This window comes from Anabrus simplex, chromosome 3 (assembly GCF_040414725.1).
Source record: "Anabrus simplex isolate iqAnaSimp1 chromosome 3, ASM4041472v1, whole genome shotgun sequence".
Lineage (NCBI taxonomy): Eukaryota > Metazoa > Arthropoda > Insecta > Orthoptera > Tettigoniidae > Anabrus > Anabrus simplex.
The window spans coordinates 372,572,157-372,597,490 of NC_090267.1; the positions used below are offsets into that span (position 1 = coordinate 372,572,157).

At 39.9% G+C, this 25,334-nt stretch overlaps 1 protein-coding gene across 3 annotated transcripts in view; it reads right to left on the bottom strand.

Moving 5' to 3' along the window:
* Window positions 1–25,334, bottom strand: part of LOC136866395 (uncharacterized) — a 434,395-nt gene that overhangs the window by 186,184 nt on the left and 222,877 nt on the right. For all 3 annotated transcript variants that reach the window (XM_067143316.2, XM_067143315.2, XM_067143314.2), the window contains exon 3: window positions 4,691–4,838. In XM_067143316.2, the coding sequence (XP_066999417.2) occupies window positions 4,691–4,838 (148 nt within the window). The remainder of the gene's footprint in view (window positions 1–4,690; window positions 4,839–25,334) is intronic.

A 25,334-nucleotide genomic window follows, 5' to 3' on the forward strand; every position in this document is an offset into this window, starting at 1 on the left:
CTACAAGACTTAGAAAAATTAAAGTATCATTAGCGTGTGGTACAGTAATAGAAGTTGCGTATGAGTTGAGACGTGAACAGTTAAGGTGTTTAACTATTTAGAGCAACAGTGTGATCCGAATTTATATTTCCTCGTTAGTACGATATTACGCTACCAAGTACTTAAACGTAATTTGATGTTGAATTACAAGAGATAATAGGATTTGAATGACACTGTTTAAACTTTACAAAGTGATTTAACATTGAATGCTAAAAGTGATAAAACTTTGTTGTTAGTGAAACGTCAAAACTGTACATAAATTTGTATTTAACGCTAAAAAGTGATAAAACTGTGCTAATAGCAAAACGTAATTCAGTATTTCAAACTGTACAGGTGATTGAATTTTATGATAGTAAAACATCAAAGTGCACGATTACTCTACCAAAGTGTTAGAATATTTCGTCAAACTATATGTTTATGTTGCAAGCTACTGACACAAGTAGTTGAATTTAACAGTGCTATTGAACATAGGATTTATTTTCCAAGTGACCAGATTCTTAGAACTGTGGTTAAATAAACTGGTGCAGTTAACATTTCTTAATTATCCAGATAGGACTTGTGTTGAACCCAGGATGGTTCTAGAAAGGACAGTGTTTTCTTTTTCACCATTATTCAATTGTGAATGGGACTAAATTCACAGAACAAATTCTTTAGTTTCATTTTTATTTCAAGACTTAATTCGAACCTGAACTATGTAAAGTTTGGAAGTGGAATATCTTATTTTCTACGTCATTATTCAACCGAAGTTTTCTTATTTAACTTTGATGAAGTGACATTTATTTTCCATGGCTGATACATCACAGATTTAATTATGAGTTCAATTAAATTTATTACTTAATCCAGTAGTAATGACTGTGTATGTCAAGTTCAGTAATATTACATCGCAATTATCCAGTGCAATCAAACTGTGAGGACAGTTTATCACCACTTGTGATTTGTTTAAAATTGCCATTAACAATAACTTTGTTTGCGCAGATCAAACACTTTAAGAGTCCATTTCGAATCCTAGTGCAGTGTTACACCCAATACTACAAGTGCTCTTAGATAATCTAGATCTTCTGGATATTCTAGACCTTCTAGAAATTAGAGATATTCGAAACTGCAAATCCCATGTCAACAGCATGGAAGGGACAGGGAAGGGAACTTCAATATTGTTATTTTGTCTCGGTGTTTTCCAAATTCGTACATTCCTTGTCACCAGATGTTTCATTCCAGGCTTGTGTCTATGCCATACACCTGTCAATGTCATATGTTACGCAAACATGTTATGTGAACCACTTAGACTGATTGTGATGGTTCGGACAGCTTCCACTTCGAACGCTAGCATTGTGTCACGTCCTGGGGGCCAATGAACATACCATTTCCACTTCTATAATAATGTCCAAATTCAAGTGTCATCGTTTAAGGAGCCTTTCTCGTGGACAGTCGAGATTTCTTCTGAGGACGCAGATCACAGTTCTCTGCAAAACGTTAAGAATTTCACCTTATTTTCTTGACACGGAATAAGCCCAAAAGCCTATACAGTATCATGTCTAAAAGTAAATTAATTTGATATGTCAACAAAAATAAAGTGTCTATACAGGGTGTAACAATAAGATATGGCCAAACTTCCAAGACACAACCCTCACATGCAGAAGAAGGCAATAAGTTATATGGACGTGGGTCTGGAAATGCTTTATTTCTATGTTAGAACCCATTTTCTACAAGTATACATAGTACGTTAAGTGGGGGAAACACACAGGAACAGAATGTTCTAACATTCCACATGAAATTCTTTCTTAATTGAAAAGTTCAAATTGCCCTCCATTAGTATTGATACATGCATCAACCTGCAGTTGCATTGATTCCCAGATGCTCTGTATACTGCAGATAAAAAAATCATGTAATTTTGGAAGAAACAGGTGGCAAGGAATCAATAGGAATGCTTCTTAAAACTCATTTTTTTGGTAGATACAGAAACTTCCCTTGAAAAAGCTACAGTTAATAACGTGCTAGTGCACTCATTTGGACACCTTGTTAGGAAAATGTGAAGAGCCTGGAACGGAAATTGGTGCAGTGACGTTATAAACCTGGCTTTGTCAAAGTGACTTGATCGGAAAACGTGGTTTTGCATGAATGGAAATAACTGAATTTGAAGTTAAGTTGAAAACATGAAAGTGTGCTAGGGAAGTGTAATTTGGACAACCATTCTATACTACTACATTTGCTGTGACTGCTGTCAGTCATATTTGTGAAGTTTGTGAAGAAATGACATTACTAGGGGTGCAGATGTTGTTGAAAAATCATCCTTTTTCTCCCTATACATTATGATGTTGCTCAGTAGTATAGAAATTCATTTCAAGAAGGGTTTAGGTCAATTTACAGCATTTTGAATTTTTTTTTATCATTTCAATTTTTTCTAAATGTATGCATGTTTTCCTTACTGTCAGTCTACAAGTGGCAAAATAAAAAATTATACATTTTTCTTACATATGGTCAAATTTGCTTAAATATCTTTCATGACCAAGCAAACTGACCAGCAGTTGCTGTTGACTAAAGAATGAGTAAGGAAAGGATTTATACCTGTGAGTCTTGTGTTTCCAAGATGTATATGCAGGAACAAAATGCAGAACTCTGATAAAAGTAGGAGAAAGTATTTCATAACGTGTCTTAAGCACAAGGAATGCACCAGCCTTCGCATTCACCCTTACAGCCAGTCATTCACCCCCACGTACCTCGAGAACAACTGGAATCGAGAAGGGATGGGAAATAACAATTATATAACTTTCCTCTTCAGTATAGAATTATCTCCCAAGTAGGTCTGTGCAAGAAAAATGCCAAAAGAGAAACCATCACAAAGTGTTGCCATTGATGCTTTCACGGCCTGAACATATAAATATAATACAGGCTTTTGGGCTTTTGCCGTGTCAAGAAAATAAGGCGAAATTCTTCACGTTTCGCAGAGAACTATGCTCTGTGCCATCAGAAGAAAATCTTGACTGTCCTCGAGAAAGGCTTCTAAAACAATGAACTTTGAATTTAGACTTTACACAATAGAAGTGGAAATGGTACGTTCATTCATCACCAGGTGGCTCTTCGGACGCTGTACAGCCCTAGCGTTCGAAGTGGAAGTTGATGGAACCATCAGGATCAGTCTGAGAAGGTCACATAACATAACAGGCATACACACATATGAAGGTATGACACTGACACGAGTCTGAAATGAAACATCTGGCGATGAGGAACGTACGGATTTGGAAAACACCGAAACGAAATAACAATAGTGAAGGGACAGGGAAGAGAACTACCTACATAAATCCTTAATGGCTGGCAACCAGGTATTTCTTAATTGCTAGCCAGTGTCCCTGTTGAAATTGTTAGGATTTCTACATATTTCCACAGTTTCCCGTATAATCCTGGACCCGTAGTGTCTTGTGTGAGTAAAAGCTCGAGCATCTTGGAACATGACATCATGACCCGACAATAGAGCGTGCTCACCTATTGCTGATTTGTCTGGCTGGTTAAGATGAATATTATGTTCATGTTACTTGATACGAGTACCAATGGACCGGCATGTTTGGCCAATGTATACCTTACTGCAAGTACAGGGAATTTCGTAAAAGTGGGGACAATTTGTCCTTGGTTTTACCCAAGATGCTCGAGCTCTTACTCAAACAAGATACTACAGGTCCAGGATTAAGCGGGAAGCTGTAAAAATACTAACAATTTCAACAGGGACACTGACTATCAGGTAAGTAATACCTGATTGCCAGCCATTAAGGATTTACGTAGGTAGGTATGTTACAACTGTCACTCAAAAGTGGGACAAGCATTTTGTTATGTTACACTGGGAATCTATTTTCAAGAACAAAGGGATTTGTGGTCCAAATATTTGGAAAACAACTGATGAAGAGGAACCATCAAGTGTTCAAGATAGTAGCATAAAAATATCACATGGGAGTAGATAACACACTCCACTTCCATAGTGCTTCTATATGCAACACCAGTACCAGAACTGTTCATCAAGAGCTCCAAAAACTAAAGATTTCATGGCTGGGCTATTACAAACAAACCAGACAGTGACAGAAAGGAAAGCAGTGATTACAGTAGTATAAAGTATGAAAACAAAGAAAGCAGGTTCTCTGGACTGAAAAATAATATTACATTCTGACGCTGGGTTTGGAGAATATCAAGTGAAAGAGACCAGAAACAAGCTGAGAAGAAATGGATGAACAAGAAACGGAACTGATGAGGAGAGAGCCAATCTATTTGAATACGGCAGTGAGTGAAAATGTGGATACTTTCCATGTTTTTTGTTTTCTATCTATTTCTCTCTCTTCCCACACTGATCTGTCACTGTATTTATCCTATTATATGCTCCTTTCTACATTCCTATCTTTCCATACATTGCTTGATTTGCACTTGCTTGTTCCTTTCTATTATTTATATTCCTAACATTTACCAACACAGCAAAGGATGGAAACTTTCTAGTATGAATTTAGTAATAACATGTTATATAATCTCATGGATGGGGTAGGGAGACTAATAAACTTCTAATAATATTATTTTACAAAACAAACAGAACTAATATTGTTAATAATGAGGAACGACAAGTTAGCATATTAACAGCATTCATAATTATAAGCAAACTGATAATAAGGATAGTACTCACTCTTGAGGAACTTGGCAATACGTTTGTCCATCTCGAGCCAATTACGAGGATCATGTCGATCTTCATATGTCAGTCCAAAGTAATCCTTTTCAAGGAGGTTAAGATGTTCGCATACTTTATCAAGTAATTCATGACCTTTGGCCTTGCGCTAAAACAAAGGAACAGAATATTCCAGTTAGAAGTCATAGCCTACATATTAAATATCTCCCTGTAACTTACTTTACATTCTAATTACTAACACAAATGGAAATTTTTTACAATTAGCTTGTAAATACAACAACAAAGCACAAAAATGATGACGATGACACATAGTTTTGTATGGTGCATGAGACTTTCTGGTCAAAGATCTCACATACGTAGTGTGTAGTAACTCTGCCTGATAACCTCTGATAATTAAATTAAGTGAGGATGAAGGGACGCCACAAATGAGATGATATAAACAATTTGTATTGTTCTTTCCCTTTCCATAACACTACCAAACTTTGAATCAAATCATTGTAACATATGGAATTATGGTCTTATGAATGTTGTAAACAAAGAACTTTACAATTCCTTGGACACACTATGCGAAATATGAATGACAGCATAGAAAATCTGATCATCCTTTGAAGTGCTGCCGGGAAGAGAGATTGTGGACGAGCTCCCACTCGATTGTCGAACAACAACAGAGATATTACAGGACAGTCACTGCCGTTACCACAGACAAATGCTGGAGAGGATGATGTTGACAGAACCTGATAAACCTAAAAGTTAATGCATTTCTTATGGGAGAAAGGCAAATAAATATTAACACTCCAGTAAATCTCTAATATAACGGGTTGAACCACTTTGGTGGATCATTTCTGGCTGAGAACCACAAGAGGTGCAGTAAACTGAATAAGAGCCTCCTCAGTGATCATGATCCTTGAATTGAGGGACCAATAAGAGATATAGATGAAAATATTAAAATTTCAGTCCCTGTGAGCAACACCAATACTAAATTGTTTTATACAAGTCTGTCGAAGTTAGATATACTTCATGATGAGGATGCTAAAGGGCAGCAGTTCCCAGGAGAAGGTGCAGGGCTACATATCAATCCTAAGACCAGTCCCGGAATATGGAGCAGACAAATAAAATCCATACCAAACAGGATTCATTAATGAATTTGAGATGGTACAGTGAAAGGCTGCCAGATTCACACGTAAAAATGGGCATAAACGTGGCCTCAGACCACTATATGTCTATAATCAAATTCAAACCTATCTCCACAAACACCAGGAAGACCCAAACAGATTGTAAGCTTTGACAACAATAAACTTCAACAACAACAGGAAAAGGATAGACCAAGTGACTGTGGCTTTAAAAACACCAAAAGGTGCCTGATAGAGGTTGACAAAGAAGTTGCAGAAATAAAAAGAAACAAGAAATATGCCTGGTGGAATGATACGTGTTAAATAGTCCTCAAGGAAAGGCTTGATGCATGGAAACATTATTACTCAAGAAAATCGGAAATCGGAAACAGACTGGGAAACCTAAAAAATCCAACGTGCCCAAGAATTCTACTAAACTGCAATAAACCCCAAACCCCCATAGAGACCAAGGAACCCATACTCAGGTGCCCAGATTCCAGACCACCCGATAAAGATGACATCAAAGCGCCACATTGCCCGTCTCAAAAGCAACAAACCGGCTGGAGAAGACTCAGCAGTTGCAGAATTGTGGAAATATGCCCCTGAGGAATGAGCTGAAATCTTGCAAAACCAAATACAAAAAAATCTGGACTGAGGAAATCCTGCCTGAAAATCAGAAAATAACTGTGATCCATCCATTGCACAAGAAAGAAATACCAACAAGTACAGAGGAATATCCCTGCTACCAGTAACCTACAAAATTATCTCACTTGCCATCCTGGAGCATTTAGAAGCCCAAGTCAAGCATCAAATAGGTGAATATCAAGGGGGGTAAGGCTCTCTACAGCTGAACAGATACATAACCTCAAAGTGATCATCTAAGGTCCGAACAGTACGTGTCAGTCTTTGTTGACTTCAAGAAGGCATAAGACTCAATAGACTACGAGGTGCTGCTAAACATCCTTTATGAATTCAGGGTTGACCTGAAACTGCTGGCATTAATTAAAGCCACCCTGACAGATACAAAATCAAAAATAAAGTTCCAAGGATGTGTCTCAGATTCCTTTGAGGTCAAAACAGGAGTCAACAAGGTGATGGGCTCTCTCCAATGCTTTCAAACTGCATTTCTGAGAATGTCATCTGGACCTGGTGAATGAGATTAATAGAAATCAACAATAGCCCACTGAGAATGGCAACCAAATCCAAGGGAATCACGAAATAATGTCTAGCTTTAGCCGATAACATCACCATTACGTTGAACGACGTAAAAACCGCTAGGATTCAAATCAAACTGCTACAGAAAATCGCCGAAAAAACTGGCTTGCAGATATCGTTTGTAAAAATAGAAGTAATGACTAACATCAAAGAGCACCACCAAAACTTTGGACGAAATACGGGGACATCAGGCAAGTAAAAAATGTAAGTACTGTACCTAGGTGAGATCATAATGAAAAATGAACTAGACAAGGAAGCACTTAGGGAACTAATACGCAAACTTGAAACAGGCTATCAAACGTCACGCACTATCTACAACAAAAAATGCCTTTTTCAAAATACTACTAAGATACACCACTACGAAAAGGTTCTGAAGCTAGTATTTTAGTACATAACTAAAACCCTATCACTAAATGCCATTACAGGACTCCTCGAAGAACTGGACAAAAGGGAGTGCAGAATAATTAGGGGAATCATGGGATCGAACTACAAGAATGGCATCCACAAAAAAAGATCCAATAAGGAAGTCTATAACAAAATAAAGAAAATCAGACACGATCCGCAAAAGATGGGCACAATTTTACGGTGACGTCAAATGAATGGACGGAAACTGGTTAACCAAATAGATCTTTCACCTATTTGATTTAAAACCTAAAATCACAATGCCTTAGTTTAGAAACACCAAAGAAGACCTAGTGCTACAGATCAAACCGGAAGACACCTCTGACAGAGGTCTTTTCCGAAAAAAGATAGTGACGAACAGGCTAAACCTATATGAACAACCGAAAAGGGGACACGGTGTCCCTTGGACAGAGAAACGAAAACAAGCCCACTCAGAAAGAATGAGGGAATTCTGGGCTCGAAAGCAAGTTCACTGACTGCCGAATGTAACAAGACTCGATGACCCCAGCGAATAAATAAATAAATAAATAAATAAATAAATAAATAAATAAATAAATTATCTATTTCAAGCAGCACAATAGACATAGATTATTATTAATTTTTTTTTACATCAGACAGTTCAGCTGTGTAGAAGACCTCACGAGATGAATTTCTGCGAAAGGAGGAGGATTAAATATAGCAATGGGTGTGTGTGCGCGCGCCACGAATGTTCCGGAAGAAAAATATATATTATATTTCTCAAACAGAGACGTCCGACCACACTGATCTGGAAGACAAGGTAAATACTTATTTCCATCGCAAAAATATAAGTTCTTAAACAATAATAACGTACCAAACCTGAATTACTAAAACATTAAATAGAACATTACAAACTATACAAGAAAAAATTAAAAACTGAAAGATAACTTAACAAAAATACAAATGAAAATCCACGGCCTGTTTCCCGTCATTCGACCGGGTCATGAATGGAATGAATGAAGCCCCTATCTAGCGGCGAGGATAGGAATTGTGCTGGCTGCCGAAGCCTGTCGCACTCCTCTGGGGCAATGATTAATGATTGAAAGTGAAATGAAATGATAGTGGAGAGTGTTGCTGGAATGAAAGATGACAGGGAAAACCGGAGTACTCGGAGAAAAACCTGTCCCGCCTCCACTTTGTCCAGCACAAATCTCACATGGAGTGACCGGGATTTGAACCACAGAACCCAGCGGTGAGAGGCCGGCGCGCTGCCGCCTGAGTCACGGAGGCTCAACAAAATACAAATGTGAGGATAAAATGGACAAAAAATCCTTCAGAACCATTCCTATGGAGGTAATCTGAACGGAAAAATAATTCTTTCAGCATGCTCCGATTTACGACAGAAGACAGTATTTTTTTGTGTCCTTGCGGCAACCTGTGTTCATCAACGTGTTCGACAATATACAAGACCATTATGGACAATGCGTGAGACGCGAGGGTGCACATTTTGAATACATGCTATACTTTAACGGCGTAGTGTTATCATCCTGCACGTTATAAAGATGTTCAGAGCATGTCTGTAATTTCAGCACTGTCGGTTTTGCTCATACTATATTTCAAGAGAGAAACTATCGGTATCACAGGTAAAAACCACGGCATTTAAAAAAATAAATCATATCTTCTATAGTGAAATGGAGCCGGAGTTAATCTTTACTTTATGTCTGAACTACCTATAAGTCACAGGAATAGACGTATCCAACACAATGGAACTTTTAAGATCCATCCCTGCAAAGCATCTGACAAACTGTAAGGTATCCTTATTAGAGGTCGAGCCCCTTCCTTTCCTGTTCCTATTCCTGAAATTCCGTTTATTTTTATACTGAATTATCCTTCTGTACAATTTCCCGTAAGATACCACGCTCGATATTTGTATGATATAAACAAAAAAAAAAAACAAAAACAAAAAAAAAAAAAAAGGCGTGTTGGGGCGATAGCTGTAAAAGCCCGGTTCGAAAGCAGGTGGATTCAAATCTACTTTCGGCAACTATCAAAATAGTTTCCCCCCTTTTAACTCAACAAAAAGAAGTGTGAAGGAAATTTCTCAAGACCACTCACCTCCAGCCTTGGCCCAATCTTAATTCAAATTAGCCTATAACAGAATAGACACTGCAGTCTCAAAGACCATCAAGCATCCGTATTTACCCGCGTAATTTTCGCATCACAGTTTGGAAGACCCTAAATTGGATTTTCTTAAATGATCGAGTAATTTTTACGCTTAAAGGTTAATTTATGAATTGTCGCCGAAAGCTGATTTTTAGCGACAACATACGAATAAGAGTCATAAAAGAGCGCAAAATAAATATCCTAGTAAGAAAAATATCTCAACATCGCCAAGTTCAGCGACTGTCAATTGTTTCGTGAGCGAGTTTGCCATTGTTTGGAGAAGAAAATGAGTGATCAGCAAGAAACTGCCGGTAAACCCAACAGCTGTACAGCCGGTTTTAAAGTTCGCGTACCGCGTTCGATAGCTGCACTCGCTTAAGTGCGGCCAGTATCTAGTAATCGGGAGGTAGTGGGTTCGAACCCTACTGTCGGCAGCCCTGATGGTGGTTTTCCATGGTTTCTCATTTTCACACCAAGCAAATGCTGTACCTTAATTAAGGCCACGGCCGTTTCCTTTCCATTCCTAGGCCTTTCCTATCCCATCGTCGTCATAAGACATATCTGTGTCGGTGCGACGCAAAAAAGTTCGCGAATTCTATACGCGGAAGAAAATGGGAACGGAGCTGCGGACAGAGAATTTGGTGCTTCACAAGCATACGTTCTTACGTGAAGTGTTGTATGCTGGCACGTTCTGTTCCTGTGTGCTTCCCATGATTACAGTACTCAAACGGCATTCAGACTGTCACAATTCATCTCAGCAACTTCGTAAACGATGAATTCGACACTATTATCGGTTGTTTTCGATTAACACGACTGATTCGACACTATTATCGGTTGTTTTCGTTAAAAATAAAAACCAAAAATTCTCGTTGTGCGCTTCGGAGATACCAAGACGTGGAAAAATTCCGGACGACCGGGTCTCCGCTGTCACTGTGGGTACAACTACGGACAAATTTAAGCCGGTTACCAGCGATGACAACGGTGAAATCTAAGGTACACTGAAGAAAATGGAAATTGCAACACCCAGAAGGAGTGGTGCTACATTGCTGCAATTGAACAGGCAGGACGAGTGTTCGGTTGTGATTCGATGATTACACTTCCAGGTCCCTCTGACCGCAAGTTTGAACAACAATCGATACAGGATGTGCCCACCACGAGCTGCAATACGTTGATGAATTCGTCGAGGCATGTAGTCAATAAGGCCCTGGATCGCTTCCTGAGGAATTGTGGCCCATGCTTGCTGCACTGCACGGGTCAGTTGTTCCAGTGTTGTGGGTGGCTGAGGACGGTTGGCCAGTTGTCGTCCCATCATGTCCAACAGATGCTCAATAGGACTGAGGTCCGGGGATCTGGCGGGTCATTCTAAGGTTGTGATGTCGTGGAGAGCTTCTCTGGAGATGCGTGCAGTGTGAACCCGGGCATTGTCCTGCTGAAACATCACATTAGCAATGTTCGCCATCATAGGGACAACCACTGGATTGAGTACCCTATCAATGTACTGTCGAGTAGTCATAGTGCCCTCAACAAGCACTAATTGTGATTTCACATTAAAGCCAATAGCTCCCGAGACCATAATGCTTGGTGTTGGCCCTGTGTGCCTCTCGACAATAAGATCTGGGCGGCCCCTCTCCCCGGTACGTCGGCGAACACGATTCCGGCAATCACTGCGGGCAAGACAGAAGTGCGATTCATCACTAAAGGTGACCCTATGCCGTTCGTCGACCCACGTCGATCTTTCTCGACACCAGGCCAGCCTTACACGTCGCTATTGTGGGGTCAATTGAACACCTTCTGCAGGGACACGGGCTCGTAATCCAGCTGCACGCAGGCGATTACCAACTGTTTGTTGTGTAACGTGGGGTGCTACAGCTGCTCGAATTTGCGCTGCTGTTGCATGGGGTTCCATCCGAATGATGCGGCGATCCTCTCTCACAGCTGTCCGTCGCGCTGGGCCTGTGCCAGGTCTACGAGTGTGGGTACCTTCATTTGACCACTGCTGCCATACACGTTGTACCGTAGATGCCTGTCGGCCAACACGTGCAGCGACAGTCCTTAGCGATAATCCAGCCTCACACAGCCTAATTATCCGAGCCCTCTCAAACGGCGACAGTTGTTGATAGCGTGCTCTTCTCTGTCGTCGAGGCATGTTTGACGGGGAACACTTCACTGCAGAGACTGCAAGTCAACTACGCTACACCAGAGTCCGTATACTGGAGTTTATTCCTCCGCGACCAATCACGTGGGGAGACCTGTAGCAACAATCCAATGGGTCTGAAACTTTGATCGTTTACATACCTACATGGCATCGTTTCATATCTTGAAAATAAACACAAACGACCAATGCCTTCATGGTGTTGCAATTTCCATTTTCTTAAGTGTAATAAGGGCTTTTACAATCCCTTTAAATTACGGTAATAGGGTTTCTATGATCCGTTCGAAGTGACAAACTTTTCTACTGTACGCAAAATTACGGTAAAAGTTAAGGTTAATGTTCGGTATTCTTATTCGTTTCAGGTTACCGAACGTTGCGAGAATGCCGATGACGTTTCTGAATATTTTTCGAAATATATTGTATGCATGTATGAAGATTTTTTACAATAAAGTGCATTACTAAAACACATAATGTACCGTGTATTTTTAACGCATATTTTGCGCACCCGCCATTTCAAGCAGTTTTCTTTCTTTCTCTTTTCAAAAAATTAGAGTAAATATGGTATTTACATTAATACTAACAATGAATCCTTTCCAATCGACACCCCAGTTATCGAGATGAGCCTCGGTGGACAACAAATACAGTTTATTCATACGCTCCATGCAAACTTTTAGCTGCGTATAACGAATGGTTTCGGGGCATCAAGTGGAGGGACAAATTTGGGTTGATCACTTCATAAATCCAAAAAGCCTCCGTGGCTCAGGCGGCAGCGCACCGGCCTCTCACTGCTGAATACAGCGGTTCAAATCCCGGTCACTCCATGTGAGATTTGTGCTGGACAAATCGGAGGCAAGACAGGTTTTTCTCCGGGTACACCGGTTTTCCAGCAACACTCACTATTAACATTTTATTTCATATGTCAGTTATTTATCATTGCCCCAGAGGAGTGCGACAGGATTTAGCAGTTGGCACAATTCCTATCCTCGCTGCCAGATGGGGCTTAATTCATTCCATTCCTGACCCGGTCAAATGACTGGAAACGGGCTGTGGATTTTCGTTTCACTTCATAAATCCATCAAATTATCATTTTTCTACAGGCAATATATATTTTGCTTCAATGTACTGTACCTGAGAGGGCACCTTCATACCGAAAAAAAGTAATTCGGATTTCTTATACTGCAAAACTGTTCTATTGTGAAAGTACGACTTTATATTATGGTGCAATATAACATTGGATGCTATTATCAAAATGATTTGCCCGACATATTGCGCTAGTCTACACTTATTCAATAAGCAAAAAGGTCACACACAAAACGTGTTGGCCATCTTCAATAAATTTCCAACGACAAGACTAGGTAAACAGCAAATCGGGAATCTGCCATCTTGCCGACTGCCCTAAATGCAGATCACTGGTAATTGATTATTAATACTTTCACGTCTCTAACATTGTGGTCAAGATAGCCTTCCTTTTATGCTCCGAAACAATTCATTATACGCAGTTGAAATTCTGCAGAGAACATATGAGTAAATTGTACGTCTGGTCCACCGAGGATCTTCTCGATACTATCTGCGTCTCACGAGATCGCAAGAGTAACCACGGACGGAACAGATGTTTATTGTCAGGCCTTGAGACTTGAGATGGGCACATGCGCGGCAGCAATGTTTACCCCTCGTAACCCTTACCCCGCAACACCTCAACAGGTCAGACGACCATAGTATCTAGGAGGTCGAATGGGAAGGGTCCTCTGTGGGTAAAACAAGCCACGTACTACGGAAGACTTACGCTCCTAAAATTACATAATAATAATAATAATAATAATAATAATAATAATAATAATAATAATAATAATAATAATAATAATAATAATAAATTCACCCCATGTGAAAAAACTAACCTAATTTTTCATAGCATGACAATAAATACAAGGACCAAAAGACTACTGGAGCAAAATAGAATGGCAGCAGAAGTAATTGCAAAATGTAGGTATTTTGGGAAGGAAGCTTGTACGTTTAAGTGATTGTTGATATCGTGATCTAAGCAGCACGGAAGAACAGAGGCGAATGTCTCCTAAGACTTTGTATTCGTAATATATCAACAAGAAAATTAAATTCCTCAGGTTAAGGAATCAGAACATTTCTAACAGAATGACAAGTTTTAAATCTCAATAACAATCAATAAGATCTCAAAGAGATGCAAGAAACAATAGGCGGCAAGGCAGTACTTTCTATGACTCACGCATGAATCTTTGATTCAATGCTTCTGTTACTTCTGGCAGGAAATCTGGATGACTACGCCTAGCGCTGCCAAAAGAAAAAGAAAAACTAACCATCCGCTACCTCGGAACATCCATCTCGAGTAGAGTGAGAGAGCCCAAAGGAGCACTCAACGAGACACCTGTGGCTAGCGTGGGAGTATTGAGAACAAACGAAGTTCAATATTTAACCTCCTACTTCATGAAGGAAGACGAGTGCAAAAGCTACTCGAGTTTACTTGCGCAGTCTTTGTACAAATGTTAATAACTAATGTAAACTTATAACACTTCAGTATAATTCAATTCAAAGGGGGAGTTTTTTCTCGGTCATTAATGTTTTTAGATAAGACTGAAGCCTTGAAAATAAAAATAATTTAAAAAACCTCTCTATTATCAAAACACAAAATCCGTTACAAAGATCCAATAAGAAGTTCGCCGGAGTATAACGAGGCGTCCTCAATTAAAGCTGCGAACGTTTAAAATGACAAGCAATGGGTTTGTTGCTACTGTTCGCGATTTATTTTCGAGTGTATCAGTGTAAAGCTATCGAGGCTATCGCGTCCTCATATGTTAATTACCTCAAAACATTAAGTTCGTTGTAGTTGCAGAAAAAGCTCATGCATGATTACTTGGTATCTCGGAATTTCGAATTGATCCCTCCTCACAGAGGATAAATGGAGAAAGCTTCAAAATAAACAAACAAAACACACGAGGGTCATTATCACCACAGAATGGAGAATCTTGGATCACCTGAACTGCATCGGCCTGTAATTTTAGAATTCTTAAAATGTATTGATTTTAAGGGGCATTCGTTAGTTACCCTGCCTCTCAGGCATATTAGTGATTCTTCAAAATACGAACAATATAGGTTAATTAATAAAATCTATAGATTTTTCAGTTTCTCGTCCATTCGCTTCAAAACCTCAGAAACGCTGTTCTGAACGTCTCATATATGAATGACAGTAGAAGACATTAAGTAACAATAAGATGCGTCCAACCTCAGGGCACATTGCTCACACGTAGTTTAAGAAAATATGTTATAATTATGGACACGGGTCTGAGTACGCTTTATTTCCATGTTAGAACTCGTTTTTCACAACTCTACATTATTAATTATGGGAAACACGCGGGACAGAACATACAAGCATACCACATGAAAATCTTTCTTACGTGAAATGTTGTATGCTGGTACGTTCTGTTCCTGTGTGTTTCCTATGATTACAGTACTCAAACGGCATTCAGACTGTCACAATTCATCTCAGCAACCTCGTAAACGATGGATAGTTAATAGTTTCGTTGAAAGCTACGCTAGAACACATATATATATATCCAAAATCTCGATCATTTTGAACGTTTTCTTTCTTACCCCTTCTCGTCCCCCATGCCGATGGGGGCTAAACTTGAACTATTTTTTCCTAGGTGGTTTTACGTCGCACCGCCATAGATAGGTCTTATGGCGACGATGGGATAGGAAAGGACTAGGAGTTGGAAGAAGGCGGCCGTGGTATTAATTAAGGTACAGCCCCAGCACTTGCTTGGTGTGAAAATGGGAAACCACGCAAAACATCTTCAGGGCTGCCGACAGTGGGATTCGAACCCACTATCTCCCGGATGCAAGTTCGCAGCCGCGCGCCCCTAGAACTTGAACTTAAACGACATCCGGAGTGTTACTATTCATCTCAGCGACCCCGAAAACCATGGATACATTAAAATCGGTAGTTTTCAATTATTTTTTTTTCGCCGCCTTTCCACCTCCACCCCTATGGGTGTCTTACTCCCCAATTCTTTTTCCAGATAGTAAGTCATATACTGTATGCACCAAGTTTGGTTGAGAGCTACGCTGGAATACACCCACATACGTCCATCATCTTGGTCATTTTGGACGTTTTCTTTTTCACCCCTTCTCACCCACCCATGCCTATGGGGGCTGAACTTGGACTCGCACGACATCCGGAGTGTCACTATTCATCTCAGTGAAACTAGGATTCGACACTATTTTAATATTTTAATATGTCACCACTTTCCCACCCCAAGGGTGTCCTACCCCTACTGTGTTTATCTCCACATAGTAAGTCGTATGAGTACCAAGTTTGGTTGAAATTGTTCCAGTGTTTTAGGAGGAGATGTGGAAGAAAGACAACACACACGCGGACCTATATAGATTATTTTTCGATATTTAATCCTAGTGGTATAACAGTATAATTATAGTTGTGGCGAGAATGTTCCTTTCTGAAATAGGCTTGGGGCACAGCTTAGTGCATGTAAAATCAGTCAACCCTGTGCGACTGGTATTTGTGCTAATGTTTTTGTACTCTCCTTGACGCAAATCCGAGCGGACTCTTGTACAGAAGAATCTGCGTCTATCTTTGTAAAACCATCCCACGCCGTGGTCTTTCGTAGGGTACCATATGCTTTTACCGGAATGTAGGACTTAATGCCTTAAAATGTAGGACACCGAGAACAAAAAAATATGGAAATAATCCATACAAAATACATGCTACTCTCTTAACTATACCAAAAATAAAATCAGTCCTACTTTTATTGTGAAACATCAACCCAATAAAAAGTTTTCTCCAAATTACCATTCGTACTTCAACCAACCAATATGAAACTTATCAACGAAGGGAAAAATGTCACGTGAGTGTGCGCACAACTTCAAAAAACAACGAGAAGCAGAAAGGCACAAAATATTAGAAAAACGTTTCCATTCAGTGTTATAAAACAACGAGGATAGTTTGACACTTCAGATAAAAAACATAATCACTACAGTTACGGTATTTAAAAAAAATAATAAACGTTCATCGTTTCATAGCTACGTCTAAAACTGATACAATGCATCAGCAAACAAGTTCGTGACGAAGCGGTGTTTTAATCCGGCGAGACCTGGGTTCACTCAGAAGGGGTGACGTCATATAACTTACGTCACAACGATACATCAGCTTTAAAACAAGCTTCTCTAGCTGTTATACGAAGATGCCTCGTAAGATATGAGTCAAGAAAAAGAGAAGAAAAATAGGACACGCCCACTCAACAGGCGAAAGAGAAACACTTCAAATTCCAATAGAGGAATATCAGTGTGCACTAACTCCCTCTGTGGATCAGTGGTAGTGTGTCGGCCTCCGGATCCCAAGATCGCGGATTTAAAAGCGGTAGAGGTAGTCAGATTTTTCAAATCCTGAAAGAAGTACACTTCACACTCCATGTCATAAGATTTTGGCATGCAAATTATCTCTGACCACACGTTTCGTGCTTAGCCGACAAAATTAATTAAAAGTAAGCCATAAATCACCTAACAGAGGTCCGGTTTACTCTGCCATTTGGTAGGAGATAATGGGTTCGAAGCCCATCATCGACAGCCCTGAAAATGGTTTTCCGTGAGTTCCAACTTTCACACCGGGCAAATGCTAGGGCTGTACCTTAATTAACGCCACGGGCGCTACCTTCCTAATCCCAGCCTATTCCATCCTTGCGTCGCGGAAAACGTTCGGTGTGTTAGTGCGACATTAAAACCACTAGGAAAAAAAAAAAAGTAAAACAGAACGTCGAAATGAACTCGCAGGCAGCTTAGAATGCGTCAAATAAAAATGCATGCACAAATTAGCTGAGGTCATACGATCATTTTCATTATTTCCCTGAGCACTATTCAACTTCACAGATTATTGCAACAAAAAAAAAATCCAAGTTCAGTGAAAACATTCAGGCAAGTGTCAAAAAAAAAGATAAAGACCGATGCGCTGAAAGTGGTTATCGTTTTTTTTTTTTTCTAGTTGCTTTTACGTCGCACCGACACAGATAGGTCTTACGGCGACGACGGGACAGGAAAGGGCTAGGAGTGGGAACGAAGCGGCCGAGTCCTTAATTAAGGTACAGCCCCAACATTTGCCTGGTGTGAAAATGGGAAACCACGGAAAACCATTTTCAGGGCTGCCGACAGTGGGGTTCGAACCTACTATCTCCCGAATACAGGATACTGGCCGCACTTAAGCGACGACAGCTATCGAGCTCGGTGAAAGTGGTTATCGGCATGAATTCTTCCCATGTAAATCTTAGGATATCACCTGTCGAAAATTTGTCAGACAAAATTACTGCCTTCAAAGCACAGTATCACTAACGATGGCTCGAAATCTAAATAAAAGGCTTTATAGATAAAGCTTGCCCGCTATTTAACCTAAACGAAGATTTCATATCTGGGACGGAGAATATGGCTTAGAACTTACCAACCTGACCTCCAAATATGTGAAAGGAATTCCTTCGGATTCCTCTACTTGCACAGAGCGAAGCCAACACGGAAAACGATCACGTCAGTTTACTACGAGAGCGCAGAAGTCTCACGCCTTTTTTTTCTTTTTTTCTTTTTTCTGTCCGGCGTATAGGTCTTTCTGTACTTGAAAATCCGGTTCTGGAAATGCTCAGGAAGCTAAATGAACGAGTATTTACCGTAATCCGTTAACAACGTACAAAGAAATTTGAACTTAGTACAACGCTATGCGCATTGCAGTACTTTAAATATGGAATAAATGGGCTTTTTAAAGGACATTAAGAACATAAATGTCGAAATGATCAACTTCGCTTTATCTGTTCATGCTACAGGTGCTTAACAAACAGGGCTATATAAGTCGGCTGAATCCTTCTCTAAAAAATCTCCACAGTAAGTTTTCTTGCTTCAAACTGTTATTACTTAACAAATTAAAAAAGAAAACGGCTTCGTTTCAGTTATTTCCGAAACAATATAAATCCATTTATAGAATAGCTGATATTATGAACATGATTCTAATATGAATTTATTATACCTGAAGAGAAAAATATTGCTAAGGACTGCGTATTCCACTGAGGACACTGTTAAGAACGATTACACAATTCACGTATCAACATTATGTTAATTGTAAGAAGGTAAACTGAATTTCTGACAATCACAGAGGATTCATAAACTCAGGACACGGAAAGGTCTCTCACTTTTCTGTCGCCAACATGCCAACAAGAACAGCCATCATTATAAAGATATTATCGTAAGAGTTAAATATCAACACCAGTTGATAATCACGTTATTTTGTCCCTTAAAACATCAATCTCTCTTCAATATACGAGGACTTTTTAAACTGGAAAAGAAAATATAAAATAGTGTCTTTATATCAAGTCTTAAAAATTTACTATATGTACAAAACGAAGGGCAGGGGATACCGTGGATGTATTCTTCGTCTGCGTCCCCCAACCACAGGGGGTGGCAACTTAAGAGGGCAAATCATTATATCATTCTCCAACGTAGTTTCCTGAAGCTGTAACTGTCGAAGGCCTCAGTATTAATTACAACCGAAGCCTACGCTAAAACACCGTGAGTCATGGTTACTAACATGAATGGCATGTTGTGAGTATTAGAAGCGGTGTGACGGCATTCTGGTCAATACGTCAACCAGTACACCTACACACCTCTCTTGCGGATAAAAGCAGGCTCAACCCCTTCATTGACCACCCTGTGGCTGTATAAATTATCGGGTTAATTGAACTTCACTGCGGTGTGTGAACAGACTACGCTACAACGTTCGAAACCGAGTGAAACTGGGAGAGCAGATTTAATGATTACCCAGATTACCCGAATCGAGTCATGTCCATTCAGACATTCATGTAATCAAGTCATGTCCATTCAGACATTAATGTAATTAAAGTTGCTACTGCTACAATCTGATAGCAGTAGAGTATCTTGTAAAAGAATCAATTCAAACGTTGTTCCGCAAAATGTCTATTATCTATTGCGGAGACTGCAAATCCGGTCGGCTCTTTTCATATGAACTTCGAGATATCGATTTCATACCTGCCAACTTTACAAAACCAAAAATCAGGAATTTTGATATGAAAATCAGGAGATACAACTGGTCAAAACTGCTTATTCTACATGTCTTGCGCAATACAATACTATGATATATTTAAAACACTTATTGTCTCAAAGCCCGACTGTTGCTATAACGAGACTACAAGGCCGAATATGACACACCTCTATTACCTCACATGAAGTATGTGAGTGAGATGATCGGTCTCTGATAAGCCTTCCGAAAATTGTATGAACTCATACTCCACACGTATGTATCGGTCATGCACTTAAATGCCATTACTTAGCAAATGCATAGATTAATATATTGCATCAAGCGCCCACGCAATTATGCGAAGCGCAATGCTATCTGTACCAAATAACTAGCTGTTGTACCCGTGCTACGCTACGGAATTCTCATAAAGACTGTCTTTATAGTTTTCTCAAATGAAGTCAACATACAGTAGGTCGTTATAATGATGTCAGTACGAATGTCACGATTAAAAGTAATGCTGCCATATGAAAAACAGCACATTTTCTACAGTGTCGATCTAACAGTTCAAAGTTCCAGAGCTCGCAAACAGCCGCTAACACTCCTATGCCATTATTCCATTTAAGATGATGCTTGTTGTTTAAAGAGACCTAACATCTAGGTCATCGGCCACTAATGGTACAAAATGCGACGAAATGTAATGACAATTTAAAAGTCCAAAATCATCCACAGACCAGAATTCAAAACGTACTGTTCCTCACATAGTGGCTACTAACCATAGGCAAGGCAGACCCATAGTGTTGCTCATAGAATGGTACTAACAGGTACTGTAAAAATCACCCTGATTCACACACTATCGCTACTAATCACAAATCTATTGTGTACCTAACATAGTGGCACTACGCGCAAGTAAAAGCAACCCAGCGTTGTGGTACTAATTATAAGTAGTCTCATGGTTCTAATTCAAACATCCCTAGGTCGCCCCTTTTAGTCGCCTCTTACGACAGTCAGGGGATACCGTGGGTGTATTCTCGCCTACGCTCCCCCCCCCCACACACAGAAGGGGGGGTTGTTTGGTTCACGAGAGCTATTTTATTTCGCTCAAGTCCGCCGGCAAGCCGGTTAGGACCCCCTATCCTCCACCTGGAACGCGCCACGTGGTAGTATTACCTCTCCCACTGCTACGCCAACGTAGTAGGTTCGTGGTTATTCTATTTAAGTGTGCACACTGCTCATTCCAATCACTGCCTCAGAGTAAGGATCTGATAGCTGGAATACTATGATGATCCAGTGTGTTACGTACCAGTTAGTATCAGAAAATGTATGAACCAGAGGAATGGCATGCTAAAGAAGAGAGAGATCTAACTCCCCAGCTACTTCCCGCCAATATTCAAGCAGGCTGTTATACTAGGTACGCAGCAGTAATCCCATCTATTGGAGATAAATGGCAGCAGAGTACACAAAGCACATCACAACAAACAATGGTCAATGTAATGTTATTGTTGATCAATTTTATGAGCTGTCTATATTGCAGGTTTTCACATTTAGTTTCCTTCCGAGTCTGGATATTAGAGCATCTGATGTAAAATGAGTACTCCTTTCTTTTATGACTCCCTCTTGTGTTATTATTCAAGCGATCGTTCCTTCATGACCTTTTTCTCATTCGTATGATCATCTTCACAATATTATTATAGTCAGTACAGTAAAACTTAAGAAGATATAAATAATCAGAAATTGTACTCTCTAGAATTATTGTTATTTAGTATTTTATCGATATGACCAATTAGACAGGTAATTAAAAATTAAATTGTGGCATCTTCCCCTAAACTACCATTTCGAACAGGGTGAATAAAATTATTTGTACCGTAGGCTATAGTTCCTTATTCTCCGACTTTGCATACCGATTTTCATTACATTCTGTTCACCCATTTTCTCGTACCTCGGCGCTGATATGGACTCAGCAACAAAAATTCAAATTCATGAATATCTCTGTTATCATAGCCGGTACCGGTACGGTAAAAATGTATAAGACATAAATGATAGGAAATGTAATAATATATAACTTTAAATATGTAGTATTTATCGATAGGGCCAATATGTGAAAATGAAATTTTAGGCCTTCCCCTAAACTACCATTTCACTCAGCGTGAACACAATTATTTATGGCCTAGATTGTAGTGACTTACTCCCCGACTTTATATGCCGAGTTTCATTTAATTATCATAGCCGTTTTCTCGTGATGCACGTACATACACACACACACACACACACATACACACATGCATGCATGCATACATACATTACGGAAAATTAAAACGTGCATTTCTCCTTGTTACTGTGGTCACGACCAGTACAGAAATATTCTTTATAAATTATGAGCAATGTACAGACACTCAAAAGACTCCATATCTAGCGACTAGTCTCTAGAATCGACTAGACTGATGTGAACGAACGCGAACATAGCACGCGAGAACGAGAGATTGACGATCGATATACGCGTCGCGATAAACAGGTTTCAATATACATCGCACATTTTTGCACATTTCTCGCATTAATAAACGCAGATATTTCGTTTGAAATCGGCCAATGAGCGAAGGATTTCCGGCCACTCGCGTAAAACAGCTGAAATGGGGGGATTTAAAAACAAATGTTTGAAGTCCACCAAACAATACGCTAAAATCGGGAGAAATAATAGAATAATCGGGAGGCGGGAAAAACTGTCGAAAAGCGGGAGTCTGTCGCCTAAATCGGGAAAGTTGGCATGTATGCGACTTTGTTTTGCCTTACCTTACTTTATGAGGCAAACTGGAACAAGATCTGAGTGTTATAATTGTCTGAAGATTTGCTTCTTGTTTAAAAGGGCCTAATATCTAGGTCATCGGCCGCCTGAAGATTTGAAAGTACAGTAGTTACAGCCATTCGCCACCTCGTAGAGGAAAATTTTCAGAGAGCGAAGACGTATTGGACGGCCCCGTGTTCAAGAAGTAGCGAGTCTACCTCTTACCCTATGGCCCCGGGTTCGATTCACGCTAGGGTCGGGGATTTTTACCTCGATTTGATAGATGGTTCGAGTTCCACTGAGCCTGCGTGAGGACAACTGAGGTTGCCACAGACTTCACGCAAGCCATGATGACATTCCCGTGCACTGTATTTTGACCCACGATCGCTGTTCTTTCTTTGTAAACATGTGTCAGAGCGGTATCGGACATGTTGGCCTATTCAGTTTCTAAAGGCTAGTACACACCAAGCGACTAAGTTGCGGAGCACGTGCATAGCGACAAGTTCCAGGGATGTCCTGCGATATTTTTTCCGTGTTTGGGACTGTCGCGATACAAAAGTTGCATGTCGCAGTCCCCCATTCGAAATGGGATACATGATACAAATGTATCATAAATGCGCAACATGATGTAGTCTGGACAGGTCGCGAGACAAAGTCCCGGGACACGCCGATGCCAGTGTGCAGATAGCCGTCACGTGTTGGTGTTGTGTTTCGTGTTCTGTTGTTTTGCGATGGAAACTACTCTAAAAATAATTGAGGATTTACACCCCCCCCCCCTCTCTTGTCTTTGGGATGTTATGTCTACCGAGTATAAAAACAGAGACAAAAGGAGGGAAGCAATGGAGTCTCTGGCTAAAAAGTACACTATGTCCATTCACGGAATGGAGAAAAAGATTCACAACATAAAGCAATTTCTTGCCCCATTTTGCGCGATTCCTGTGGTGCAACTGGCTCTATAATGTGGACGCGGGACACTGTATCGCAACTGTCCCCATACATGTCCAGCGACTTTGTCGCTAGGCGTGTGTGTACTAGCCTTAACACAGCCAATAGAACTCGATGGGCCGACTGCTTCAGGTGTTCTACGCAGCCCGGACGGCTCATGAACGAACGAACGGACGAACGAACGAACGGACGAACGAACGAACGAACGAACGGACTCGTTCGAACACGTACGTCTTGATCGGGAGAGGAAGAGCTAGCTCGGCTCGTCTCTACTGCCTTCTAGTGAAGACGCGGTGTTGTAATATCGTTCCAACAGTACTGCCATTATGTTATGTACAACTCTCATATATTATAATTTCAAAAATAAACATATGTAAATTCCTCCGCTACAAGGACAAATATAGAGTTATAAATATGTTTAGGAGCTCCGAAGATGAAAAAGCGGGTACATCCTTTCATTCCACCCACAGGGGAGATAAGAGTTCCGATAAATCCAAAGAAATCATTTTCTTTTCTTTCCACAATGTTCAGAATTTTAATTAATATTTTCCCGTTACAGCCTCTCCTTATAGGTCTAATACGTCCAACATCAAGATCATCCAAAAACATGCCTTTCCGTCCATCAAAATGGCGTCGTTCTTTCATCCATATAACGTACATTGGTTGCCTGATTACGGCGTCGGTTTTTGTCGACGCTAAATTGCTTACGCTAATTCCAGATAGACCCCTAACCCAAAAACATATCCATGTTAAATATGAAGGTCTAAACGCAAAATAAGAATATGTGCATGTGGCTGCAATAAACGAATGCTGGTGGAGGTATCTGCTGATGTTCTAAGACCTGTCCGAATCAATGATTAGCTTCGATATAAATGGTTCCGCAGCATGATAGCCAAATCTTTCGGCGAGGTAATGGACTAATGACTTGCAGCATGATGGAGGAAACGTGGCTTTTATACGAAAATAAAATAGACATGTTTTCGAGTAAATTATCCCTACTTAGTATAAAATAAACTCCTCGATCCTGTCTGTCTGTCTATCTGTCAGTCAATGAAGGCTAATCTCAAGAACAACTGAATGGATTTTCACCATTCTATTAAGCTTTTCTCGAGAAAAGTTTGTGTATACGAACATTCAACTATGACAGCCGAGCAGAAAGATACATCTGTACTATGAGGATAAGAATTGTTCAGCATAAAAAGATCTCCAAAAATGTCCGCGACAGCATATATCTATATTTCATATAGCCCACTATAAATGTTTTTATGTTACAGTAACGATTTAAATTAAGCAAGTCGAAGACGAAAAGGTCAACCGTGCGCCTTTTTAGCTTACGCTGGCTAATGGCTAAACCGTTAAAAATACATCTATTCTATGAAGGTAGGAACTGTTCAGCATAAAAAGTTCTACAAAAAAGTCCACGACAGCATGTATCTGTCTTTAACACATAGCTGGATGATATCGACGTCATAGGATTAATGGTTGGCGCTAGAGGAACCATTCCTCTCTTTTTCGTCCAGTTCTGAAAATTATTTAACCTAAATCAGGCATTAATAAAAGAAACTGCAGTGACTGTCTTGAAATATTCCATCCAAATCCTGAACAAAAATATCTCCCAAACTTTTTAATGCAACAACATACAGTATGCCAAATGTGCTAACCAAGTCGCAATTGCTTTTAATATTCATCTTGTCTTTTTGTATACCGGTACTTTGTCCTCAGGGCAATCTCCAGTTGGGGAAATAAATAAATAAAATGTTACAGTAACGATTTAAGAGAAGAAAATCGAAGAAAAAATCGTCGTCCGAGCGTTAAAGATACATGTTCAGCACAAAAAGATCTCCGAAAACGTCCGCGACAACATTTAACACGCAACC